At 34.1% G+C, this 27,458-nt stretch overlaps 3 protein-coding genes and 1 long non-coding RNA gene across 4 annotated transcripts; 1 reads left to right on the top strand and 3 right to left on the bottom strand.

The window, feature by feature from the left end:
* Positions 1–1,319: 1,319 nt before the first annotated feature.
* On the bottom strand, positions 1,320–2,179 carry LOC133695710 (stress-response A/B barrel domain-containing protein HS1-like). Its single transcript, XM_062117639.1, has 2 exons — positions 1,853–2,179; positions 1,320–1,689 (listed from the first exon to the last, which is right to left on the bottom strand). The coding sequence occupies exons 1-2, from the start codon at positions 2,014–2,016 to the stop codon at positions 1,512–1,514; spliced, it is 342 nt and encodes a 113-aa protein (XP_061973623.1). The 5' UTR covers positions 2,017–2,179; the 3' UTR covers positions 1,320–1,511.
* A 354-nt stretch (positions 2,180–2,533) lies between these two features.
* Positions 2,534–4,260, top strand: LOC133695711 (uncharacterized). Its single transcript, XR_009842518.1, has 3 exons — positions 2,534–2,941; positions 3,202–3,885; positions 3,995–4,260. It is a non-coding gene; the product is annotated as an uncharacterized LOC133695711 (long non-coding RNA).
* A 2,124-nt stretch (positions 4,261–6,384) lies between these two features.
* Positions 6,385–7,264, bottom strand: LOC133696112 (stable protein 1). Its single transcript, XM_062118161.1, has 2 exons — positions 6,984–7,264; positions 6,385–6,753 (listed from the first exon to the last, which is right to left on the bottom strand). The coding sequence occupies exons 1-2, from the start codon at positions 7,124–7,126 to the stop codon at positions 6,570–6,572; spliced, it is 327 nt and encodes a 108-aa protein (XP_061974145.1). The 5' UTR covers positions 7,127–7,264; the 3' UTR covers positions 6,385–6,569.
* A 14,382-nt stretch (positions 7,265–21,646) lies between these two features.
* On the bottom strand, positions 21,647–23,515 carry LOC133697954 (galactinol synthase 2-like). Its single transcript, XM_062120798.1, has 4 exons — positions 23,130–23,515; positions 22,530–22,850; positions 22,217–22,351; positions 21,647–22,119 (listed from the first exon to the last, which is right to left on the bottom strand). Exons 1-4 carry the CDS (start codon positions 23,433–23,435, stop codon positions 21,904–21,906), a joined length of 978 nt encoding a protein of 325 aa, XP_061976782.1. The 5' UTR covers positions 23,436–23,515; the 3' UTR covers positions 21,647–21,903.
* Positions 23,516–27,458: the final 3,943 nt, after the last annotated feature.

The following is a 27,458-nucleotide window of genomic DNA, read 5'->3' on the forward strand; positions in this document are numbered from 1 at the left end:
AATCAATATCTACATGATTTATTTATTTTTATTAAAAAAATATAGCAATGCTTGGATATATTTATATTTTTTTAAAAATTAACTTTATTTAAGTAGCGCGGGGTAAAGATGAAGTACACCATAAAAAAAAAAAAAGAGAGTTAAAGGTATAGTACCACTAGACTAAGCTTCTACATATAAGTTTATATATTATTTCTACTAGCATGAACCCAAGAAGACGATATGGAAGAGTAAACACGCCCAATAAGATAATAAACAATAATTTTTAATTTAGATGTTCGATTGCTCACCTTTCACGATTTTTTTTCCTGTCCAAACCTACAAAACTAGCCAAAATTGCTGACATTTAAAAATTAAATTTGATATATTTATTCAGGTAATGTTTTTATATTTTTATTAATTTGTATTTCTAGTTTATTTTATTTGTAGGTATTTAGCCATCATTATCATTTAACCTGAACTTATTCAAATTGGCGAGCTTTCACATTTTACCGTTCTGCTCTGTATTGAGGACCGGCCGGTTAATTTCTTTTTAATATAGAAAAATATGTTTTAGTATCTTGTTAATGTTATTTTTTTAAGGTTTTTCTGAGTACTGAAAATCTGTATCACGACATTGTATCAGTATGTGTCCAGCTCTACAGAATGATATCATGCATATAGGCTCATCAAAGATCAGGATACTTCCTTGGTTTCACAGGCTAGGTTTTGGGTCAGGGATAACAGCAGAGATCCATGGAGGTGGAGGATGCACCGTCAACCTAGCTCCGTCTATATGGAGACCTCCCTAACTTATATACTTGTTTGTATTTAGTATATTTAACAATGTGATAGCGGTTGTTTTTCAAATAATTTTTCGTGTTGAAATTCATGTTAATTATATTTTTTTATTTTTTAAAAATTATTTTTTATATCAGCACATAATGAGGATTCAAAACATATAAATCAAAAAATTATATTTTTTAAAAACATGATTTGCAACACATTACTAAATACTCCTATTTAATTGGAATGGTGAAGGTGAAGGTGAATGTGTATTTATACACTGCCTGTAATATGGGATAAAAAGTTTTGTCATGTGATATCTGAGAGAGCTCCTTTTTTCTGGAAAATACTGACCTTTAAATATAAAATGTAAGAAGCTAAGCCCATGGCAATCCGACTTTCATCGATGAAATTGCATTTTCCTTTGATTAAAATAAAAGGAAAAAAATAAAATTCGAGAAGTAGGTTATGACTCCTGGCGAGGTATAAGCGATGCTAATTGCTAAATACTAAAAAAATGGAAATAGAAAGAAAAACCTAAAAAAAAAAAGGAGTATCATAAAATATTTGTTTATTGATAGGGATCGTTAAACCCTGAACCACACAAAGGTTTCCAACATATACAGCACTTCGATTTAACTTGACCAAAGAAACATTCAACACGAGTTGATCTTTATTACTTCAGCATATTTCCATTTACAAATGAAAATTGCAGGGCAGCAGAGGTTCATTATCCTTGGAGAGACTTAGAAGAGATAGTAGTCCATGATCATACGGCTTGCACAGGCAGGCAAAAACTTGGCATGGAATTCAGCTAGAGCAGAAGATTGAAGATACTCATTGAAGGCATCCTGACTGTCAAATGAAAGCTCAAACCCGTAAAGGTAACCATGGTTCAGTTGCTGAACAGGATAGTTTTTACCCCTGCCACAACACAATACAGATTAAAATGGTAAAGATCAGTGTTAGGAAATTAATCACAATCATGACAGAGAGAAATCAGAGCTAGCAGTGCTTAGTTAGTTTGAAAAAAGGAGCTGGAAAATTAAATTAAATCAGTTGAGAGAAGGATATGCTTTTATGCTACCAGCCAAATCCCTTCACGGGTTCGACTACATCGGCGACATGAGCATAGTCCTTTATGAATTTCTCAATTTGTTCGTCGGTGATCCCATCATTGAACCGTACAAAAACTATGTGCTTCAACACCTTTGAACCAGGTAATACGATTGCAGATTTCTTCGAGGCCATTGTCTTAACTCTCTCTCTCTCTCTCTCTTGATTTCTAAACGTACTTCTCTTGAATATCTCACTCCTTTTCTCCCTCTCGGTGCTGCGAGGATGTAAGACCCAATGCCCCTTTTATAGGGAAGCTAGCAAGCTACGAGTACCAGGTTACTTTCTCTCACTTGAAGTTTTGAACGACACCTCTTGACATGGCCCGGCATTTATTAAAATCAGGGATGACAACGGCAATCATTCATGAAAAAATTTACTCTATTTGTATCTTGTTTATTAGTCATTGAATAAAAGATTTTAAATTGTAATTTTTATTTATTGAATATCATATGTTTATTTAATATTAATTATCTAGGTATTATTTATTTTTCAACATAAAATAATATATATATATATATATTATATGTAAGTATATATTTTAAATCATATTTATTCATTATTCATAAATAAAAGTATACAATATACTGCAAGAAAATGGCAAATCACTTCAGAAATTAAAATTTTATAACTATTTTAATTTTTTTATTGTAATGGTGAATAAATTATAATTTTATTATTTTTTAAAAAAAATTCACTGTAGTGGTAGAAAAATTGTATTTTTTAATTTTTTTCTCAAATGGTTATAAACTTGTATTTTGTAATTTTTTTTTTATCTTTTTCTTTGCATCTAGTATATTTATCGCTTTACACTTTACTTATGTAATATCAATTTTTTTTATATTCAACATTTTGTAATATAAATTTTATTTTCCTTAAACTTATTTTTTTAAGAAAAAAATTATTATTTTTTATTCATACACCTGGAATAATTACCATTATACTTGCAGGTAAGGACGCGCTGGTCTTTTTTTTGTCTTTGATAATGTGACAAATGACATATCACCCGCACTTTTTCAAAATATGTCAAGCTCGCAGGCCTAAAATGCTAGGTTCAAGAGTGCGTGACCTTTTTTTTATTTTTTTTTGCATTGATATTTTTTTAATATGTATTTTTTTAATTTATATTTATATTAATAATATTTTTCTCTAATTTTTTAAATTGTTCATTTACATTTTTTAAATAGCACGATTGTTTTTTAAATTATTTTGTATGTATATAATATTTTAGAGAGATTATTCTAATTTTTATATATATATATAAACTTTATTCTTAAAAATAAAAATTATTTATTATTGCTAATTTATTAACAATGGCAGAATCAAGATGCTCTTGCAAGCCCGCCAAGCCATCAAGCGTGGTCTCAAATGCTCTAGTGTGACCTCGAGACAGGCCCTCCGTCTCAACACCAAAGATATTTATCCCTGTCACGTCACTTGTTAACATCAACGATTAACAATTAACAACAACTGTAAAACATGCAGCTAAAACACTGTGTATATATACCCTGTTCTTACTCTTCATTGCTTCGGTGTATTATCAATTATGCCCTCGCAAGAAAACTTGAGATGACTCTGGTTCAAGGGTGTTTTAGTGTTTTTATATAACCCAGAGTCATTAATGGTTAGTGAAGGAGCACCAGTGACCTTTTAGTTTTGTTGGGACGGTAAAATGACTTCTTTTCCCTTTTGATCAATTTTTTCTAACTCTCTAGCGAGGGTAGTTGAGTCTTTTCATTTCACCGGAGAAGAAAAGGGGACTACGAAAAGCCAGAAGAGAAAAGGAAAGGGTACTCATGATGGAGAAGAAACAAGTGCAGAGGCAGGGATTTGCTTGCGCATCACCGATGACAATGATGGTTAGGATGGTCAGATTGCAAGGAAAGAAGGTATTTCGGTTGAAATCCTAAGTCTTTAATGTTATTCCTACATCGGTTTAACCTCCGAGTCGGCTTCTAATCTGTTCATATGTTAATCAGCTATTGAGAAGGGCAAGTAAGCAAGGTAACAGTGTAGATTAATTATTTTTATCTGCTCAACTTTGGAGCTTCTATTCTTCCTCTATTGTTTGCTCTACTGATCGATGGTTTGCTTAATTTTTTTATTATTGTAGTAATCAAGCTCCGAGATCAACAAGAACCAGCTCTTTGCTAGAGTTCCTGGAAGGTGTTGTGTATTATTGATGGCTTTAAACTTACAAAAAGCATATATTAAACTGTTGCTTTTAATTTGATCTTTGTAGACCAATTTCTTTTTTTTAATCTATGTTTTCAGTTCTGAAAGCAAAACCACATGTAGATTTTGGGGTGAGAGGAAGCAGGATTAGGTGTATGGTTGAAAAATTATCAAAACATTTTTTTTTCCCCGTTTAGGATATCATTTTCAGGGTTTTATTGGTGGTTTTTCTGGACAAGTGCTGGTCTCTTGATTGCCCCGTTTCTTTTTTTTTTTTTTATTTACGTGGGGTGTCCAACTAGCTTGCGCGTACCATAACTATTCTCTACGGCCTGCTAGACATCCTGCAAGTCTAGGAACAAATAAGGTACCGCGAGGATGACAAACATGCACATAGAAAATCAAACCCGAAACGAAGCGAAACAAGTCACACACTTCTTTTTTCGCTTCCACATGTTGATGCTGGTCTGGGCCATGGTGGTCTCTTTAAAATGCTGAATTCTCTTGCCAGCCTGTATCTTTTGTGTGCTGCTAAAAAACGTGGAGGGAAATTCTCCTCCCCTGTTTAAGGTTGTCACTTGATTGATGTGTTTGTGCCAGTGCTTTTGCATTCACATTGGTTGTTTTTTTTTGTTTTCTTGCATCATTACGAGAAAAGAAATGGCCCAAAGTTAGGAAGCTGTTTCGGCATTGCTTGATAAAAACTTGAAACAACTCATCAAAAACATAAAAAAACATTGAAATTCAAAACTATTGAAAATCCTGTCTTGCAAAACTCATTTTATATCCATTTTTCTTTTTGCAATATTTTACCAATTAGTTTTGTGCGCAATTACACGGAAGTTGATATAATTCAAGTGGTTTAGAGAAATAAAATATAAATATAGCAATGAAAATAATGTAGACTTTAACTAGCGTGTTGCACCATTTAGCTAACACATGAAATTCACAGCCCTGATAATGACACAACTAGTTATCCTAGTTGGTTAACCCATCTCTTTTATTTTCCTTCCCCTATTCTCTTCTTGATTGTGTCTTAATTGACAAAAAAAAGGAGGATTAAATATGAAGGTAAATTGGGAGAGTTATAAAAAAAAATAAAATAAAAATATATCATGTTATATCAACTTCAGCCAGCTTGAATTAACAGAAAAAATTTACAACCCGAACATGATCTATATTATACATAATTTCTCTATGCTGCATAATAATAAAAATGGATGAGATGAGATTGAATTCCTTTTATTTTAAGTCAAATAAAAAAAATCAATTATAACAAAGAATTATATTATATTTTTTTTAATCAACCAGGGAAATGTATAAAAAAACCCATTAGATAACATATCTTAGCTTATCAAAATCATGACCGCGGATAACCAAACCAAATATTTTTTTCAGAGCCTAACGGTCCAGCACGTTGGACCCTCTTAAAAAAAGGAGCTCGGGCATGCGGGTCTCACATGCCTGGATTTTTATGGTTTGTATCTTTAAGAGAATGATAACCTGTTATTTGCCCAAAAAAAAATCATAAGTTTGCCTGGCGGATCACTCGCATGGCCCGCGCATGGTTCTTATGATGAGAGGATATTTTTTTTACCCGAGGAGGAGATATATTTCTGTATCAACATAACAACTCAAACGAATTTTTTTTATTCAAAATTTTAACATTAATTACCCTGGTGCATTAACTTCGGTTGGAACTCGTCAATAATAGTGTTTGCTTTGTAGTTGACTATGTCTACGTTTTGACACTGGAATATTCTTTCCATCCTTGCTCTTTACACGTCACACATATATATATATATATATGGCTTCCGATATTTGAATTCTAAATTCTTGTCCTGCCCGTTTAATTTGACTGGTAAACTTGTCTGCAAGCTCCGGTCTTGATTTTTCATCATGCACTTCCAAAAAAATTGTTTGGCCTTTTCTTCCTTTCGCTTTACCGTCCACAAAACACCGACTGAAGTTCATGCGAAACATGTGACGTGCCAAATAAATTAATTGAAAGAAGGATCCAATAACAGAAAATAACAATTAAAAATGTCGAAGGGCCAATGCAAATTCACTTGTTTTAAATGGCAGATTCTTTAAGTGATGAATCCTTACATTTTAGCTTTTATTGTGAGGGTTGTTTCCAGTATCGATGCTGGTTCTTTCCTTTTCCTCTTCTTATCTTTTCTTTTCTCCTCTTGGCATTTGGCATCAGAGAAGTACGTACGTACGCACGCAGTCGTGAAAGTGCGTCAATGGTGGAACTCATTCGAGGATAATGGCATAAAATGGGAAGAAAACAGCACCAAGACCGAAATTAATCGGGGGAAAAGATTGAAAAATTACAACTCAACCCCAAGGGTTTTATTTTTAAGGAATAGCAGCACTCCCTTCACATAGCACAGCACAAACAAGAAATCAAAACACGAACATTCAGTGGTTCAAAACCAGCATTTATTGCATATTACATTACTTTATTCCCATGAAATAGCCCGGCCGAAGTCGTTACTCCTGAGCATTTAGTAGAGAAAGTAGTCTATCACAAGACGCTGTGACAAAGTAGGCAAAAATCCTTCTGCAAATGCAGCAAGAGCAGCAGAATCGAGGTACTCTTGCAAACCTGACTTGCTCTCAAATGTAGATTCAAAGGCATGAGTGTATCCTCGGTTTAGCTCCGCAGACTCCATGCCCAAATCCGTGCCCCTGTCACATAATAAAGTGAAAAATTGTTAGTAGTATTAGAAACATGCTATTCAAAGACCCAATTGACTGTATTTTGGACTATGCATTAATTACAGGCAATTTGCATTGCATTAATTACAGGCAATTTGCATTGCAGCGTGAGGCTAGTTGTGCGTGATAAATACATAAATTGAAGCAGGATTGTCATGAACTCTAGAGAGAAGGTAGAAAAGTGGCTTTATTTTAATTACCAATTGAAACTCTTCATGCTTGGAATGAGATCGAGCAGATTGGTATAGTCATTAATGTAGCTGTCGATTTGTTCTCGTGTGATCTCATCCTTGAACCGAGTCAACAATGTGTGCTTCACAAGCTTTGGAGTTCTGGTTGCCATGTCTTCTCTTTCTCTCTATGGATGTATGTTGCTCTCTTTGTAGTCAACTGCTGAACTGCATGATGCTCTGCCCTTTTTATAGATGGGCTGGGAGCCTTCAACCCGCCCGCGTCTCTTGCATCTTATCTATTCTCTTGTGCCGCACACCGGGTATTATTGTTTATACCAGTAAAAAGCAGGAACTTATCTGCTCTCGGACAAGAAGGATGACGATAAAAACGTCGTGGCGGTAGACCCGCCACGTAGCCCAGGAGCCAGGGGATGGCTGGGGCCCCTGCAATTTCCTCCCCTGTCTCTCCTTGAATAATTATAAATTTTAGTATTAAAATTAGTAAATTTTTCTGTTTTTAATTTGACTTTCTACGCCTAATATCCTGGCTGCGTCAGCTCATTTATATCGCTGATTTATTTTTATGTCTTAAAAATATTTTTTAAAAAAATTATTTTAAAAATATAGTTGTTGAAGTTTTTATGTCTTAAAAATATTTTCTCCCCCCTGCAATTTCCCCCCTGTCTCTCCTTGAATAATTATAAATTTTAGTATTAAAATTAGTAAATTTTAAGTTTTAACCCTCTTAAAAGTTCTGTTTTTAATTTGACTTTCTACGCCTAATATCCTGGCTGCGGCAGCTCATTTGTATCACGGTTAAAGGTTTGTTTTTATATTTTAAAAATATTCTTTAAAATATTAAAAATTATTTTATTTTTTATTTAAAATTAATATTTTTATGTTTAAATCATTTTAATGTGTTGATATCAAAATAATTTTTAAAAAATAATAAAAATATTATTTTAATATATTTCTAAATAATTTTTAAAAACAATTACAACTATACTTTCAGAAACATCCAGCAATAAAAGAATAAAAGAGAACTCACGATGTAAAGTAGTCATAGCAAAGAACAAAAGAAACGGTAAAACCCCAAAATATTTTAGTTTCCTGTGATAAAGAAAAATCAAAGAAAGAGATATCTGTCATGGCGTATGCGACCAAAAAATATCTAGGCTTAGTCAGACCGGCACTGGAACTCATCTTGATTCTTCGAAGAAGATTTTTTTTTCAGTAATCGGATTTTTTTTTGAGATTCTCCTCCAAACAGAAAATCAAAAAATGAAAGGAGCTCGATGGTCGAGCTTGAAAGTTATAAGAAATAAAAATTTACATAAGCTCCATAAAGATAAGACATAAATCCGTCGGAGGTCATGGAAGTGTGTGTTACCGTAGAATAATCAGCAAAGTTAGTGAAAAGTTGACCGTACAAAGTAAGTGTTCAAGAGAGGGAAGACGGTACCATAAGGAGAGAAAAAAGGCACAAGCATAATGTATGACTGTGAGCACTAATCATATGATGTGCAATGGACAATTTATATAATAACAACGTCGTTTTGCTTTGTTGGATTGTTTTTGCCTTGCGATCTACTTATTGATAGAGGCTACATTTTGAAAGCACAACCGTGACCAAAAAAAAAAAAGGGAAATAAATAAAGCTTAAGCCCCAGACAAGAATGTCAATAGACAACGAAATCTCAGCAGATTGAAGATGAGCTAAATGCATTCAGCGTGGTACTTGAGATTTGACGTGCGATTTATTTTTGAAAGGTTGTTTAAGTAAATTCATCATAAAACTACGCGACTCATAATAAATCAAATCTGTGATGAGTGATGTGTTTTTTCATTTTTTTTAAATAATTTGATTTTTGAAGTATTTTTAAATACATGTTGAGATGATTAAAAAATACTCAAAAAAATATTAAACCGACCCACCCAAACCTGTTCCTTTACAAAGAAATGAAAAGGGCATCACACACGTGTTTAAAAATAACAGTAAAAAGAAAAACTGAAATTAAATTCCTAAACGACTTTTAACCTGGATTTAAACGGGGTGGAGTTAAAAAAATAGAATAAAAAAAACATGATGTGTGAAATCAGAAATCTAGATTGTTCGGTAAACCGGGGTTAAGGCTGAACCAGGTAAGAACCAGCATCGACATGTTTATTATTATTTTTGGTTAAAATAAGGTGATTTGATTTATTTAGATCATGACCATCCTCTATTTTTTTTTTGTTTTTTTCTTCAAAAATGCATGAGAGTACAGTTACCATTTATTATCTTATCTGTGAATTTTCATTAAAAAATAAAAAAACACGTGGAAGAGACGCATAAAAAATAATAGTAAAAAGAAAAGCTGTCATCAAATCTCCCCCCTGCTTTCATAAACCCCACACATTTATGAGCCTTTCACCACTTCTTGTTGATTTTTCTTCCATAAATGCACGCGCGGGAGGCCACTTACTATTTATTATTTTATCCATGCCTTTTTTAATGAGCCTGGACCGCTCCCCCTCGAAAATGTCTCTCGTCTTCTTTACAACCGCCGACCACTTTCTTGCATGTATTACAAAAGGAAACATGACTTGTTTTCTAATATATTTTTTATTTAAATTAGCTTACTAGTTAATAAAATATTTATATATTGTAATAGATTATTTCAAGAACTATCACACCATCAGAACACCACCACACCCTCGCCATGTTGCCATGTATTGCGCACCACCTTCACTGAAACCAATATTATCACCACCATGTATTGCGCACCACCTTCACTGGAACCAATATTATCACTGCATTGCACTTGAAGGCCTAGCTGCTGTGGTCAACCGTGTGACTTGTTCCGCCTCTGTTCTGGATTCGACCCTCTATGTGCACGTCTGTCACCCCCGCGGTGCCTAACCTGCCCCTGGCTTGCAGGATGTTCAGTGGGTCGTGGGGAATAGTCGTGGTGTGCGCAAGCTGGCCCGAACACCCCACGTAAATAAAAAAAAATATTATCACCACATTGTAGGATGTTTTACGAGATGTTTCCTGACACCAAAGTTTTTAAAATACAAAAATAAGAATTAAATTACCTTTTCCAGTATATATATACCGGCCAAAAAAAGCTTTCCTCCTTTTACTTGTCTTGACAATTGATGGTGAATTACACGATCAGGCTCATCGGTCTGCTCTCTTTTGATTGGTCGACAAACTTGCATATAGTTGTTGAAGTTTTTATGTGCATGCCTCTATTCTCTCCATGAATTTGCAACCAGAAAAAAATCAAGAAGATTAAGGGAGCGGTTTGCAAGCCAATCCAATTACTTTTCTCTCTCCACTCTTTTTTGTATATAAACTTTGACATTTTATCTAAGTTCGTATCTTGGAACAAGATCAAATTATCCAAAAACACTCTTTAACAAATTAAAAAACTTAAAATCCAATTTCAGGAGTCTATTTGTAATTCAAAGACGTCCTAATGGCTGATATTCCAGAAGAAAAATCAGTGGCAAATGCTAGTACACCTCCACAATACATCCCGGTATCGAGTACCAAATTTGAGGTGGAGAAATTTGACGGGAAAGGTAATTTTGTGTGAAGTCATGGATATGCTTGTCCAAATCAATTTGAATTTCACTTTAGAAGATAAACCGGAGGATCTAGATGATAAAAGCTGGGAAAGGATAAAGCGGCTGACTTGCAGTTCCATTCGACTTTGTCTTGTAAAGGATCAGAAGTACACCTTTTCAGAACAAAACTCTGCAAAGGAATTATGACAAACACTGGAGGACAAGTTTATAAAGAAGAGTATAGAGAATCGTCTTTACTTGAAGAAAAAGATCTTTCATTTTCAGCACAAGAAAGGTACTTCTATGAATGAGCATCTAAATGATTTCAATAAAATGATAGTTGATTTGAAGAATTTAGATGTGGAAATTCATGATGAAGATAAAGCTCTGCTATTATTGAATTCACTGCCTGACACATATGAACATCTCGTCATCACTTTACTGTATGGTAAAGAAAAGATTAAATTCATTGATGTGTCCAATGCTTTGGTGAACAATAAGTACCAGAAGAAGGAGCAAATTGTTCACAAGGAGTCAACATCAGAAGCATTGACAGTTAGAAGCAGAACAAACCCAGAAGATTTCGAGGGTGAGGGAGATCTTGCTCAAAATCCAGAGGAGAATCATCAAACAGATGATATCTTGCAAAAGATGAGTGTGCCTTTTGTCACAAAAAGGGCACTGGAAGAAAGATTGTCCAATTAAGGGCAACAAGGAAAAAGACGAACCTACTGTGAACGTTGCACGAGATGAGGATGAACAAAACTCTGCATTCATGGTCTCATCACCAGAAAACCATTCTGGTGAATGAATTCTTGATTCTGCATGTTCCTATCAATGTGCCTAACAAGCACTTATTCTCGAGACTCGAAGAGTTTGATGGAGGAGTTGTGTTGATGGGTAATGATGATGTTAGTGAGATCAAAGGGATTGGGACTATCCATCTGAAGATGCATAATGGGGTAGTCAAGACACTAACAAATGTACGGTATGTACCTGATTTGAAGAAAAATATCTTCTCACTTGGAGTCCTAGAATCCAGTGGTTATAAGATTATCATGCATGGTGGAGTCCTAAGAGCAATCCGTGGTGCATTAGTTGTATTAAGAGGCACGAGGATAGGAAACTTATATTTCCGGGATGGATCTACAGTTACTGGTACAACAGCTGTCTCCAAGAGCATAGAAGATGATGAAGCATATAATTTCAGACTTTGGCACATGCGCTTAGGGCATGCTGGTGAAAAGGCTTTGCAAGGATTAGTCAAGTAAGGTATATTAAAAGGCGCCAAGACTGGGAAGCATGGGTTCTGCGAGCATTATGTTCACACATACGTATGAAGACCTTCAAAGAATGAATCTCTTGGAGGTAATCGTTGGTTTATTACTTTTATTGATGATTTTTCAAGACGAGTATGGGTGTACATGATGAAACACAAGGATGAGATCATTGATATCTTTCTGAAATGGAAGAAAATGGTGGAGACTCAAACTGGAAGGAGAGTTAAGACTCTTCGGTCAGATAATGGTGGTGAGTACACTTCAGATCCTTTCTTTGAAGTTTGTCAAGATGAAGGGATCAAACGACATTTTACTGTTCGCAAAACACCACAACAGAATGGAGTAGCAGAACACATGAACCGCACATTGGTGGAGAAAGTCCAATGTATGCTATCACATTCGGGACTAAGCAAAGTGTTATGGGGCGAGGCATTAAGCTATGCTCGTTATATTGTTAACCGGTTACCTTCAGCAGCATTAGATGGAAGAACCCCCTTAGAGGTATGGTCAGGCTCTCCTGCAAATGATTATGACTCTATGCGTATATTTGGTTGCTCAGCATATTATCATGTTACTGAGTCCAAGCTAGATCCTAGAGCCAAGAAAGCTATATTTTTGGGCTTTATTGGAGGAGTAAAAGGCTACAGACTCTGGTGTTTTGAGTCAAAGAAAGTGATTTTGAGTAGAGATGTCACTTTTGATGAGTCTGGCATGTTACAGCAAGAGAAATCACAGGAGAAGGAAAAACAATCTGGTGATGCACAACAAGTGGAGTTGGAGAATTCAGTCATTCCTGTAAAGACTGTTCAGACAATCCCTACTGAAGGAGATTCATATGAAAGTTCAGATGAAGAGGATGCAATAACTCCAGCAACCACACAACAAGAATCCATTGCAACGAGTAAACCAAAAAGAGTTATCAAGAAACTTGCTCGGTATTGTAACATGGGGGCTTATGCACTTCCGGTGATTGATGATGGAATCCCCTACATTTACAAAGAAGCAGTACAAAGTGTAGAAAGTGCAAAATAGAAAAAGGCAATGGATGAAGAGATGAAATCTCTCCACAAGAATCAGACTTGGGATTTGGTACAACTCTCTAAGGGAAAGAAGACAATTGGTTGCAAGTGGGTATATGCCAAGAAGGAAGGTAATGCTGGAAAAGATAACATTCGTTTCAAAGCAAGATTGGTAGCAAAAAGCTATGCTCAGAAGGAGGGGATAGATTATAATGAGGTATTCTCTCCAGTTGTTAAGTATTCATCAATCCGTATTCTGTTAGCTTTGGTTGCACAGTTTGATTTGGAGTTAGCCCAACTTGATGTGAAAACTGCCTTCCTACATGGAGATTTGGAAGAGTAAATTTACATGTCTCAGCCAGATGATTTCAAAGTCACAGGGAAAGAGAATTGGGCTTGTAAACTGAAGAAGTTATTACACAAATTGAAACAATCTCCTCGCCAGTGGTATAAGCGATTTGATAAGTTCATGACAGAATATGGATACACACGGAGTTAGTTTGATCACTGTGTATATTTTCGCAAACTTCTTGATGGTTATTTCATTTATTTGCTCTTATATGTAGATGATATGTTAATCGCATCGAAGAGCAAGGTGGAGATTGATAGACTGAAAGCTCAACTGAGAACTGAGTTTGAAATGAAGGACCTTGGAGAAGCTAAGAAGATTCTTAGCATGAAGATTCAGAGAGACAGAAGAAAAGGCACAGTCTGTTTGACACAGACCCAATACTTGAAGAAAATTCTACAGAGATTTGGGGTAGATGGTAAGACCAAACCTGTAAGCACACATTTAGCTCCTTATTTTAAGCTAAGTGCTTCAATGTCTTCACACACAGAGGAAGAGCGCAAACAGATGACTCAAATTCTGTATGCAAATGTAGTTGGTGCATTAATGTATATAATGGTTTGTACGAGACCAGATATTGCACATGCTATCAGTATGTTGAGCAGGTATATGCATGATCTGGGAAAGGGTCACTGACAGGCAGTTAAGTGGATTCTACGGTACATTCAAGGCACAATTGATATTGGTTTGAAGTTTCAGAGGGATGATAGACTCAGAAAAAATTTAGTTGGTTATGTGGACTCGGAAAATGCTGGTGACTTAGACAAACATCATTCCACAACAGGCTATGTGTTTACACTTGCTAATGGGCCTGTAAGTTGGAGGTCAACGTTACAATCAACAATAGCTTTGTCAACAACTGAGGCAGAGTACATGGCAGTAACGGAAGCTTTCAAGGAAGCTATTTGGTTACATGGGTTGATTGAAGATTTGGGAATTGTTCAAGAGCACGTAGATGTCCATTGTGATAGTCAAAGTGCTATTTGTCTTGCAAAGAATCAGGTTCATCATTCCCGCACCAAGCACATTGATGTTTGATTTCATTTTGTTCGAGAAATTATGGATGAAGGGGATATTCTGCTACAGAAGATTGGTACCACAGATAATCCAGCTGACATGCTCACAAAATGTGTCTCAGGGATCAAGTTTCAACATTGTTTGGACTTGGTCAACATCTCTCGGTGTTGAGCACCTTCAGGGTTCAGCGTCATACGACGCATTAGAGGCAGCATTGATTGATCACGAGGATTGAATGGAAAAATCTTGTCTAGGTGGAGATTAGTAGCAAATTGTCAACATTTTTCTCAACAACCATCAACCACCCTCTCCTTTTCAACTACTCTCTCCTTTACAACCACTATATTTATGCTTTCCTTTCTCATGTAAACAAGATTCAAGACAAAAGATAGAAGAGAGAAACGAGAGAGGTATAAAGAGCGCAGTGTGAGTACAAGTGTGCAGAAGAAAATAGTGCACTGTGAGAGGGAAAGAGTGCAGATTTGAGAGAAATACCGAGTGTAAGAGTGAAATACTGGGTTTTGTGGGATTGTACTGGGTTGAGTTGAGTGTTTGGATCATTCCTCCAATAATATACAATCTACTACCTCCGTGGACGTACCTGGTTTTGGAGAACCACGTAAATCGGCTTGTTTGTGTTTTATTTGTGTTTGCTTTCGGTCCAGTATGCACAACACATAATACCCCATCTTCATCTGTCTATCAAGTGAGGAAAATAACTGGAATGCTTACGAAAACACCATTACATCGATATAGCGAAAACCGTTGTTCCTCACCCTGGTTCCTCCCTGCTCTACTCGAGACAATGAGCCAATAACTTCTTCAGCAGTTTTACAAGTAGCAATAAACAGAAAATGGATGCATTATATACTTTTCTACTCCGAGAGAATTCGGTGAAATGGAGCTCACATGCTTGACGCAACTTATCTTCTCATATTCAACTATGTCATGCAACTTCTACGAATCTAAATCTGTCGAGGTTTCCTTGGGATAAACAAGTTAAACCCTGAAATAATTAGTCAAATTAAAGGGACAATTGATAGGGTATCTACTGGCTTGCATAATTCTCTAAGTTAGGATTTTGAGTTCATCATCTTATAAAAGCACATTTTTGCTACTATTCTTTTTCAATACGAGATAATTACTCTATATGTGCATCCGAATATGTGAATCCGGCCTATTCGAACAGTACAGAACTACAGATCTTCTTCCAAGAAAAGTATTTAATGATCCATGTGTGATATCTAGAATTCATAAGAACTCGATCATGATCGCTTCTTATCCCAAGCCAAACCTTTGATTTAGTTACTAATTTGTTACGAAGTTGTAACATGCAAAGGTTTCTGGGTTCATGTTCGGCGTGCGAGCACGAGAGCTTGCATAGGGATGCACATCATCTTAACTAAAACACTTTGACGAGAGTATCCTGAATAAGATTATCTTATATATAAACACTCTTTTTTCTTAAAACAAAATAATATATAAATAGAGAACAACTTTAATTTTCATATACATTCAACATATTATGTTAACATCATGACCGGTGATAGGAAATCTGTTCATAAATCTAAATTTCTAATTACATAATCAAATCAAGGTTTTCTTTAGTCATTTTTTTTTGATGAAAACACGATGGCCAATGTAATAATTATACCTTGTGATGAACTGATATTTTATCGGTATATCCTTACCAAAAAATACCAGATCAAGAAAAACTTACGGTTATAAATTTTCCTGAATACAAAGATGCCACAATAAAAGCGCATTGGTTTTGCTACTAGCCACACATAACAACAATTGAACTTGATAATTTGTCAAGCCCTTGACACGTTGGGTTTGATCTTCCAAGTGAAGTAATCAGGGTATTCTAACTTCTAAGCAAATATCTTAGCGCCACCTCTAAGACATATTTTCTCCTAAAAACCTCCTTCATACATATCACTTAGATCATCTCATGATGTAAAATACTGGATAGAAATATAAGTTTCTTGAATATAAATGATTTATTCAAAAAAATATTTTATTTTTTTCAGGTGATGGTTGAAGGCTCCTCAACACTTATCTTAGAATTTGCAATTATCCAAGGAAGGGATATACCAATCTTCCAAAGATGAATTTCAAGGGATGAATGTGATTTTTCTAGTGTTATATACATCAATTGCTAAGGGATGACAGTGCTGAGAAAGCTACAGGTTCCCACCCTCCAAATAACCTATAATCATTTAGAAATTTCGAAGTATAGGTTCACCCTCCTTAACTTCCACACATCCACTAAGAAATTTGTATAGATGATGAACATGGTATGCTCGATCTCTTAGAATACTTTTAAGTACAAATTCTCGGTATTTTATACATGAAATAATTTTTTTAGTTCAAATGCATATATTTTCTAACATATACCCCATTTTTATACGAGCAAAACTCGTTTTTCTACCCTAAATGGAAATTAATTAAAGTCTTTACATATTATTATATTGCAAAGACTGCGGTTAATGATGAACCAAGATTTTATAAGTGTATCTTTATCAAAAAACACCAGATCAAGAAAAACTTATAGTTATAAATTTTCTCGAACACAAACATGGCCCCGGGTCTACTACTAGCCACACTTATCCATAATTGGGCTTGACATTGTGTCAAGCTCCTGACTTATTGGGTTTGTGCTAGTAAGACCCAACCATGATTGGGCTTGGTAATGTACCAAACCCCGAGCTCGTTAGGTATGGCACTAGTTAGATCCAGTCATGATTAGACTTGGCAATGTATCAAGTCCCGAGCACGTTAAGTGTGACCCATGCCATACTTAGTCACCATTGATCTTGATAATATAACTAAGATAAAAATATAATGTGTTTTCTCATAAATCATACTCTATGAATTTTATAATTTTATTGGCAAACAAACAGAACTTATGAAAACTACAAGTAGAATTAAGATCTATCATATTTTTGATTCACCTAAAACTAATTTTAACAAGATGGGGGAGGTAGTAATGAATATGCTTAAGCTTGAGGTGGAGAGTGAAAGGATAGAAAAACAAATGCGTATCAGATTTTGAACGAATTTCCGTCCCATTATATTTTATTTATTTCAAATTAAAAAGGATAAAATTAGTAGAAAAAATATATTTGGTGTAGACATTCTTGTATTTTTTTATGAATTATAAATTTTATTTTTATTTTTTTTGTATTGGATTTTTTTCAAGATGGATCTAAAAAATAATTAACAGTATGATACTAATTACTCCCTAAATACCATATAATTATTTCCTTACACATAAGAATATGTGATTGTAATTCATCATGGAATAAAGCATGAAGGTTGATTGATTTATGTTTTGTTATATATATATAATTAATGTATTTTTGAGCTAGTACACGAGACCAAAAGAGTTTTAGATGCTTTTAATTGAGCATTTAGCGTGTTTGAAAAATAATAATAAATTTTTAAGTGTTATAATTTTAAATTTTAAATTTTAAATAAGCAAATATCTTTAACTATTAAGCTAACCATTGGTTTATATTGTTATGAAATCAATTAGAAAAAAAAAGAAAAAAAATAAGGTTCGTATACATTGAATATGCCCAACCATCTTTTCTGCCCCATCTCTTGATTAGCCTTCTCGAATAAATTCCTAACGAGAGACAGGTAGACCTGGGGTAGGATCATCGATGCTCTGCGCCTGCTGCGGCGACAAGTCGATCATCACATGCAGGACCATTTGGATCTTGCATGGATTCGAGGCAAATATAGAATTAATTTTGTTAAAATGAAATCTTTAGAGAAAATATTTTTCTTGTGAATCTTTGATGGTTTGGTATTCATACAAATACCACGTACGATTGAAAACAATACATTCTAGAAATGTGATATTGCTCCTAGAAGCAAATGATTACATGATTCTTTTTGTTATATTCTCCGTCAAATTCAGTTTGAATCACAATTAATTTGTAAGGAAACTCTATTTTGAAACTCAATCTCGGCATGTAGTTGAATGAAAAAAATAGGATATTTTTAAAAATTATCATAATTTTGAATTTTTTTTGGTAAAATAACACAATTTAAAAAATATTTGATAAAAGAGCACCCTTTCATCTTATCACGTTTCAGAAATGCGACATTTATTAAATATCGTTATTTTAAGGTACGCCAAGATAGTTTTTACACTTCAAAATAACAATATTTAAAAAATTTCAAGATTTTGAAGCGCCACAAAGTAAAACTCCAATAATTTGGTTTAATTGGTCGACCGTTTCATAAAAATCATAGTTTAATGAACTTTTTTTGTAAAATATATTTTACGAGTCAAAATATACATCTTTATCCAACTTCTAACTCAAAAATATACTCTAATTAAAATCTTAAAAAGTTATTGTTCACACAGTAGTTGTCCTCTGTTTTTCAATGTCAGTGATATAATCGAACTTCCGATAACGAGTGACTTTAAGTAGTTAAGTGTTTGTCTACTATAACTAAATGAGAATCTTCCCCAAAACAAATTACGTTGATGGCCTAACAGATGCTTTTATGGATCAACGGTATTGGTCTAGCCTCAAGAGGAGGTCTGGTCTCACCATATTAGAATAACAACTAAAAATGGCAATAAGTTTTTATCCAATCGTTGGATCGCGTTTAAATTTTTACAGGAGTTTTTGAAGATCGTTTTCCCTATAATAGATATGCAGACAGTTAAATCTTTAGATATCAAAAACTTTGCTGAAACCTCCCTGGTTTGGGTGATGTTAGTGATTTTTTTTTATTTTTAGAAGTAGTCGATTAGTTTCATTGATTATTACAAATCAATCGACCAGATGAGTTAGATAATTAAAGTTTTTTACTTGTCATATTTTATATTTTAGAAGCACAACAAAATAAAAACATTCTATTTCATAATTGTTTTTTTTATTGTTATGTTAATTAGTCAATTATTTTGATTTTGTATGTTAATTTCACAATTTGTCAAGAAAAAAAAAATTACCAGTGGCCAAAGCAATAGGTTGCTTTTCAGTTGAGTACAATTCTTCACTAATTTCATTGTCTAAAAGTTAGTGAACGGGATAAGATTTGATGGATTAAGGGGTCCCACGGAGGGAAAAGGCAATGGAAAGCAGGCTATGTCCAAGAACAGACATATCATTTATGGCCAATCCAAAAGATATGATTTCGAATAATGTTGTGACACTCTGTCAATGAAGGACCGTACCCCCTCTATCTTCCACTTTCTCTCTCGATCTCCAATGTCAGAGATTTGCGTGGTTACTTCCACGTGACCATTTTTAATTTTAATTTTTAATTTTTTAATTTTTTTATTTCTTATTGAAGGAACCAACAACCATTTGTTTGTTTTTTTCTGAGAACTAACTACCCACCAAAATCAGGAGCGTAAAGCCTCTTCAAGTATTTGACACGCTATAGTTGGGTCACTCGTGCCAGCTGTTTAATCCGTTAGCTGTTTTTTTTAATTATTATTATTTAGTGTTTCAAACAGTGAGAGTAATTGTTTTTATTTTTTTTCTTATTGAAGGAACCAACGACCATTTGTTTGTCTTTTTCTGAGAACTGGCCACCCACCAAAATCAGGAGTGTAAAGCCTCTTCAAGTATTTGCAGCAACGCTATAGTTGGATCACTCGTGCCAGCTGTTTAATCCGTTAGCTGTTTTTTTTTAATTATTATTATTTAGTGTTTGAAACAGTGATAGTAATTATTTTTATTTTTTTTCTTATTGAAGGAACCAACAACCATTTGTTTGTCTTTTTCTGAGAACTGGAGTGTAAAGCCTCTTCAAGTATTTGCAACGCTATAGTTGGGTCACTCGTGCCAGCTGTTTAATCTGTTAGCTGGTTTTTTTTAATTATTATTATTTAGTATTTGAAACAGTGATAGTAATTATTTTTTATCTGAAAATATATTAAAATAATTTTTTTAATTTTAAAATTTATTTTTTAATATAGCATATTAAAACAATCCAAAATTATTAAAAAAAATAAAAAATCTTCACAAACACTTGTGATCTCAGTTCTCACGATTCAAGTTTTCTTTCCAATTAGGTAAATTCCATGTTAATAAAAACCATCTCACCTACTTTTCTTTTCAATTCATATTTCTATTTAGAATAAATTAATTCTAGATATTGATATCCAAACGCTCAGGTTTCTCATCAATCTTATGGCTAAACAATGCACATATTCGACTTTTGAAATACAGACCACGGCCCATTGAAGCAGGCTGTTACAGTACATTAATGAGGCTTCATCAGAACCTCTGATGGACCAATACGAGCCTGAGAGTTTTTTGATGGGCTCGGGCATGAGTTTCAAGCATGTTGACCCGAGCCGATTATAATTAGTTCTGACTTCCGAGCTAGGCCAGTACTTTCAAGCTCCGGATGGCCCAGCGTACTGTCCTTTTCACTGCTCAGTTTGCTTTCTTAAGCTGGGTTTATATAATCTTCATTAAATTACAAAATTCCAACCTTCACTTTTCAAGTTTTGATTTCTTATTTAATTTTTCCGGCCTTTTTCAGTAGCCATTGACACTTTTTTTCTTCTTTTTTACATTTTTTCTCAAAGAGTTTCCTTTTATTAGGGAGGAGTTGATGCTGCCAATATATTTCAAACAACTATACAAATATATTATTAAGTTTATTTTCTTCGTCGTTTAATTCTCTTTACTGAAAGAAGTTGCTTTATTTTGTTGTTCAATGTGATTAAAAATAACCAAGTAAGATGATAATGCACACGCCACACACACATATTTAAAAAGTCAAGCTTCACATAAAAGTTAGCCTCAACTTCGAGCAGCATGGCCCTGATCAAAAACTTCGGCAAAGCCCGGCCTTGCATCTGTTAACAAAAAAGTGGCATGTTCAACACATTATGATGAGTTAGGGTGTGTTTTAAAATTTTTTTTTATAAAAGTGTTTTTTAATTAAAAAAATATATATAAACAAGTGTAGCATTTCTTAGGGTTCGGGCTTCAATACATGAAAATTCACCAATCCCTAGTTATCCCTGAGGATCTACCATTGGGTCCATCATCCCTTGTTCGGGCTTTAATTAAGATCATTCATTAACTAGGCCTACATATATATATTTTCCTGATAGCTATTTCATTTTTTTGTTCTTTTTACAGAGACAAGACTATAAACAAGAGAATTCTTGGAAGAGGGAGAATGAGAGTCTCTTCAGTAAAAACGAATTTAAGCCCTTTGCTCCCATGGAATTTTAATGAATTTCCCACAGGCTTACAATTAGAAAAACCAAAAGAGAATCTTGGAGCTGGATATTCGCACAAAGGAACAAATTTACTAGTGTGCATAAATTAAGCTGGGCAGTAGGGGGGATCCCATTTATGACGGAGTAAAATATATTACTGAAAAATAGCAGCACTAAAGATCACGGCCGAAGAGCTTCGCCAAAAAGAGGTTAAGAATAAAGAAAGCTAAAATTAAGGGGGAAAAAACCCAAGATAGTTAATAATATATAGCCATAATATATTCTCTTTATTCTTAGTTTTCCAACTTTGTAGATGTCAAAGGTTGCTGTTTCACAACTCATGACATGCTAATAACGTGCTTAAGTAACATACATGCATATATTCTTTACTTGATCAGTGATCACGGTCACGACTGAAAAAGCATCTAGGGCTAGTAACTAAATGCCCTAAAATATAATATTTATATAAGGCTAAAAAATAATGCCCCAAACACACTAGAGGTATACGAGATTATGCTGCCGATGGTAGATTTCTATGGTTAATCACTCCATCGTCAGTCAATGCCGCTATTAGGGGTCCAAGTTTTTCTTGATCAACAGGCACAGTAATATTCTTGTAATCCAATGACTCATCCTCGTATATTTCCCACCACTTCTTCACCAAAACCTGGATGTCCTCTCTATCCATGTTTTCTTCCTTGCCAGTATACCTCCATGGCTTTGCTCCCTAACGATTTGAACAAAAATGAAAATCAATTAAGATACAATGTATAGATTCATGTGTTTAAAAAACAACACTTTCAGTGACAAATTAACTCTCTTACCGCAGCACAATAATGGACAACCTTCACTTTTTCAAGCTCGAAATTCTCAGGATGGCGCCACAGCATCGCCGAGACAAGGTTGTACACAGGAGCGATAGGCTTGTACACATCCCTGAAGAACATGTTCAGAAAATCCTGCAAATCAAAACCAAAAACAAAGTGATCGATTAATGAAAGAACGCAAAGTCTGCCAGTTCTTTTTGGACGGTGCGAAAAATCCTGACAAAACAATCTTATTAGCATAGCCGAAAATTTGTATTTATACGTGCCTAGACAATAACAAAACTCTATATTCTCAACCACTCTAGATTACCTGCTCAGCAAATGAAGTAGGAGGGGTGACTTTGAGGGTCTCCAAGAGATCAAAGTAAGTTAAAAGCTTAGGCTCAAAGACAAACATGCCAGCATTAAAGTATAGAGGAGGAGGTGAGCCCATCTCCTTAGGCCACTGAACTTTTTCAGGGCATTGCTGGCAGTATCCAATCTGATACTGAGGCGTGCTACTCCATGTCTTCTCACAAAAACAGTCCATCGCAGCATAGAAATATCCATTCGGCTCATCAAAAAGATGATCAATGTTGTCAAAGACTTGAATATCACCATCCAGGTATATCATCTTCTCATAGTCCACAAACTACAAACAACAGGGGGAACACATATTAGATAGTAAATTAAAGGCCATTATATCACATCAAATATGTAGATCCATAGCGCAAAAGAGAAAGAAAGAAAGAATCTTTATTTTGGTTAGGGATGCATATATGTCGTGTGTAATTCTCTAGAATACACGTGGAGAGACTTGATTATAGCCCACGCTTACACAATTGCATGGCTAATTAACGCCTGATGACCGACTATAAAAGTAACATATCGAGAAAAGAAAGAGAGATGATTAGGGTTGATAACTAATTACCTCCCAAATACGAAGTTTAGAGTAGTTAATCACATAATAAGCCATGGCAAATTGAGTCTGGTTTTCTGGTGGATACACTGGCTCAATCTCACGGACGATACAGCCCTGAGATTCTAGAATTTTGCGGTGCTCCTCAGGCACATCAGGTAAAATAGCCACCATAAGAGGGTACGAAGATTTCGCTTTCCTTAGACCCTTGGCTAAACCCACAACACCTTTCACATAATCACCGTTCCCAGCCAAGAAAGTGACATAAGCCCTCTTATGGGAGTCAAACGGGGGCTCGATAATGGCATTTGGTGACATTTTATAGATAAGGAGATCAAGAACAAAGAAAACGAAGAAACGTACACTTATCGAAGTTGGGTATGAGCTTTAGTTCAAGGGGTGTTACTCTTTATATATAGGCATCGAATGGTCGAGTGTGGTGAAAATGGCAATGAACTAATTTAGGTTAGGATGATATTTTTTGAATCTATTTTCATAAATGTTAATTTAGATTCCAGAGCGTGGCAAGCATTCGTATTCTGTTGCTTTCGTTTGGAGGTTACACTTGTCAATTTGAGCATTTGACACCTTAAAGCAACGTTTTTCCTTTTTCCTTTTTATTTATAACTAAAAGACTCTGCAAATTCGCTTAAAAGGGAGACCAATTTTTTTTTATCTAATTACAATTGTTTTGATCATTCTCTCCCCTTGATTGAATTTGCATTCTATCATGCATACCCTTGAACGTCAACGAGAATTTCAAGAATACTCCTAGTGAGGTGCGTAGCTCATGTGCGGCTAACTACTCTTGAAAATGGTGAAATTTTCCAGTAAAAATTCAAGAAAATAAGGGCAGAATCTGGTAAATCTCGATTTCTAGTCTCCAAATGCTCATGTTAGTAAAGAATATTTCTAAGAAATTTATTTATTTTTCATCATATGTCAAGTCTTAATTAATATGTTTATTTTATTAATTAGGATTTCGTAAGTGCGTCATAAACTCAATGGGAAAATTAAAAACATATCTGATCCGCTCCCTCCTTGATACACATATATGGAACCTAATCGTACAAATATTATATAACCCTTCTCAAAAATCGGTACAATTGCCATCCCTAAAACAGAAAAAACATGATTACCAAAGACACACGTACCCAAGGGAGATCAATTATGTAGCTAGCTTTAGGAGATTAATGCTATTTATTCGGAATATACAATATAAACAATTCCCTTATATTAAAAAATTAATCTATATATTAAAAAACTTATGAGAGGATCGATCCACTCATGTAAACTTCTTGGCTGTTTATTTTTGGTATTACCTTTCAGTTGTTAATTATAACATAAGACGTTAGATTCATATTATTAACAATTTATTTGCTTTGATTATGTTTCCTTATTTAGTCTTCCTCAATCACCACCAAGAATCTCTTTCTCCTTTAATTAACTCGTATTTCCATATTTTTCAACCTTTCTTTATATATTCTCTATTAAAATTTGCTCTAAATGAAAACATGAAGAAGGAAAACTTTACACTTAATTATAACCATCTTCAAGACATGGCTATTACATTTAATCTTTTTCTTAAACCCGGAAATTAACGGAGATAATCCTGCATGTATAAAAGAGTAGACCTTAATGTTCACTTCTACTTTTCACGCAATATTCACAATCATAGTATTTCTTCTCAGGGAATCTTTTTCGGAGTAATAACAACTTACTTTATTTTGTTTTTCCTTTTTCTGATTTTCAATTTGTTAGAACTACAAGAATACTACGTATCAAACGTGAAGGCTATATATGATTTATCATAAAATTGCATCTAATTAGAAAGGATACTCTTTAGGTAATAATTCAGAGAGTATCAAGAATATAATTAGGGAAGAGTGTGTAAGTATCTATTGGAAAGTAGCTAGTTAATTTCCAATAATTACTACAATCCAAAACAAATCACTACCTATTGAACGTGAAGGCTATAATCCCGAAAAAAAATAATATTCTTGATGGTAATAACTCAAAGATTAATATTATTTGACAAAAAAAATTGTGAGTCATCCAATCAGATGATCAATGGAGGAGCTATTGGTGGATTCTACACCAATGCAATGGCTTCTAGTTATCTTGTCGTCCTTTTTTTTCTTCTTCTTATAACTGAGAAAAAAAACCCGTTGGCATCAAAGAAAGTCGAAGTTCTTTTCATAATCCATTAATTGATATATAATAAGGTAAAATAAGGACTTATATAAAGATGCGTTTTTTGTTTTCTTCCATATGGCTGAAGAAGAGAAGAAAAAGCACAAAAGGATATGATCGGAGAGAGGAAAAAACAGTCCCATACGGTTCAAAACCGTATATATAAAAGATCAAAGCGCAATATTCACTACAGCACCAGTGGAAAATGTACTTTTCAGCGATCACGTACACCGATAGCATTTTCATCAAGACCCGAGACAAATACTATATATAGCTATGTAATTCAAAATCTGATCATCATAGTAAGCACTTTAAGAATTGGAAATTAATCCCACCTTAAAATTTTGTCAATCATAATTATTTAGATAATTTTATCATAGCAATGCTTGTTCCTTTCTTTTCTTTTTTTCCTTTTTTCTCTCAAGTTAATTTGTTATAGTACTGTTCGAAACCTTTACAGCAAAAACATGCGCAAGCACAGGAAACTTATGAGCAATCACTGTGCATTATAATGCTCAAACCACTCGCTATAGTTGCTAAAGAGAGGAAAACATCCGCCAGATATATATTTCTCCTGACAGAAAATGATTTATCGACAGGGATGATCATGGCTGCAGTGGTCGTGATATAATAACAGATAATTATGAACTGAAAATACAACAGAATCATTGCCGTTTAGCGTTTGAAATACGTGTCTACATGAATAGATTCACTCAGGCTGTCCAAAAAAGAACTGGTGCATGGAAGAAAATTGGAAAGTTGAAGTCGCTTGTAGGAATGCCACTCTCATTTTTTATGCTCGAGACGATACCAAAGATGATCGAACACGGATATGCTACTTGTATCGATGAAACAAGTGTGCATATTCTTATCACACAAAAACACTTTGGAATCTGGCGAGTGATTTTGGAGTATCTGTCTTCGGGTTTTGTTTTAGTGGGGGAGATAGAGGTTTGAGTGTGGAACTTACTAAAAAGCTATAAGAAATAAGAAATATTAATTTTTATAGTTGAGTTTTATCTATAATTAAGTTATATTCAACCACAACTTCAACCACGAAGCTAAACCAAACCCATATTTAAAATACGGGGAAGAAAAGGTTACAGAAGCATGGATCACTCTTTATCCTTGTACAAGTGGAGATATGTGCTCGGTTCTTATATTGCTCCAAAAACTTTCAATTTAGTCTCAGGGAAGCAGTACAAACTACAAAGTGCGCGCACCATTCAAAACCGTATGCGAGTGACGGACTCATCGTATTATTTGATCCCTCTACTCTTTTTCTCTTATCCAGTTACTCCCTCTAATCAAGCAAAGTTCTTAATGTCTTAATTATTGACACGTGGATTAATGCATCACAAACACGTGTCCTTCTGTTTCTTACGTGTTATGGTAGATTTTGATGGCAGTTCATCATATTCTGAAATTCTTTTCGAGCAGATGGACCACATATATATATAAGCTTTGAAAAAAGTATAAGCGGGACCTCATTAAAAAAAAAAAAAATCAAGAACCAACCTTTTATTCTTTTGAGAATATTCAAGACGTTTTCCTTATCAACGAAGCATTATAGTTTTTGTAGCAGTGGTTTTAAACAATAATTTTTAAATACTATATTTAATTAAAATTGTTATGAAATGAGTTTTTACATGTAACTTAAATTTTTATTATAAAATCAAGATTTAAAATGTAATTATATAAAAAATTTAATGCAAAAAATCAAGATTATTTAACTAATCAAATAATTTTCTTATATCATGAACAAAAATACCATAAACTAGCAAACAGTTTTGAAAACAAACAAAAAAAGTTTAAAGCTTAAATTCATAATAAGAGTGTTTGAGAGTGTGGTTGTAGTTATTTTTTAAAGTGTTTTTTACTTGGAAATATATTAAAATAATATTTTTTATTTTTTAAAAATTATTTTTAATATTAGCACATTAAAATAATCCAAAAACATTAAAAATATATTAATTTTAGATAAAATAAAAATAAAAATTAAGGGAACAAGGTGAAACCTCGTTCCCAGTGCCACATAACATCTCAGATGGAAGTTCAGACTTTAAGTTTTTGAGTGGGCCTGTTGAAGGCCTAAATGGTTGAAATATGCCCAGATAACCCAAGCTAATTCGGTGTCTGGCCCGCCTC

Source organism: Populus nigra, chromosome 6 (assembly GCF_951802175.1).
Source record: "Populus nigra chromosome 6, ddPopNigr1.1, whole genome shotgun sequence".
Taxonomy (NCBI): Eukaryota; Viridiplantae; Streptophyta; class Magnoliopsida; order Malpighiales; family Salicaceae; genus Populus; species Populus nigra.

Coding starts and splice junctions, on each gene's coding strand:
- LOC133696112 (XM_062118161.1), bottom strand. CDS start 7,126: ATGGCAACCAGAACTCCAAAGCTTGTGAAGCACACATTGTTGACTCGG. Junction 6,754..6,983: donor AGCATGAAGAGTTTCAATTG/GTAATTAAAATA, acceptor ATTATGTGACAG/GGGCACGGATTTGGGCATGG.
- LOC133697954 (XM_062120798.1), bottom strand. CDS start 23,435: ATGTCACCAAATGCCATTATCGAGCCCCCGTTTGACTCCCATAAGAGG. Junction 22,851..23,129: donor CTAAACTTCGTATTTGGGAG/GTAATTAGTTAT, acceptor TGTTGTTTGTAG/TTTGTGGACTATGAGAAGAT. Junction 22,352..22,529: donor CTACTTCATTTGCTGAGCAG/GTAATCTAGAGT, acceptor TTTGATTTGCAG/GATTTTCTGAACATGTTCTT.
- LOC133695710 (XM_062117639.1), bottom strand. CDS start 2,016: ATGGCCTCGAAGAAATCTGCAATCGTATTACCTGGTTCAAAGGTGTTG. Junction 1,690..1,852: donor CCCGTGAAGGGATTTGGCTG/GTAGCATAAAAG, acceptor GTGTTGTGGCAG/GGGTAAAAACTATCCTGTTC.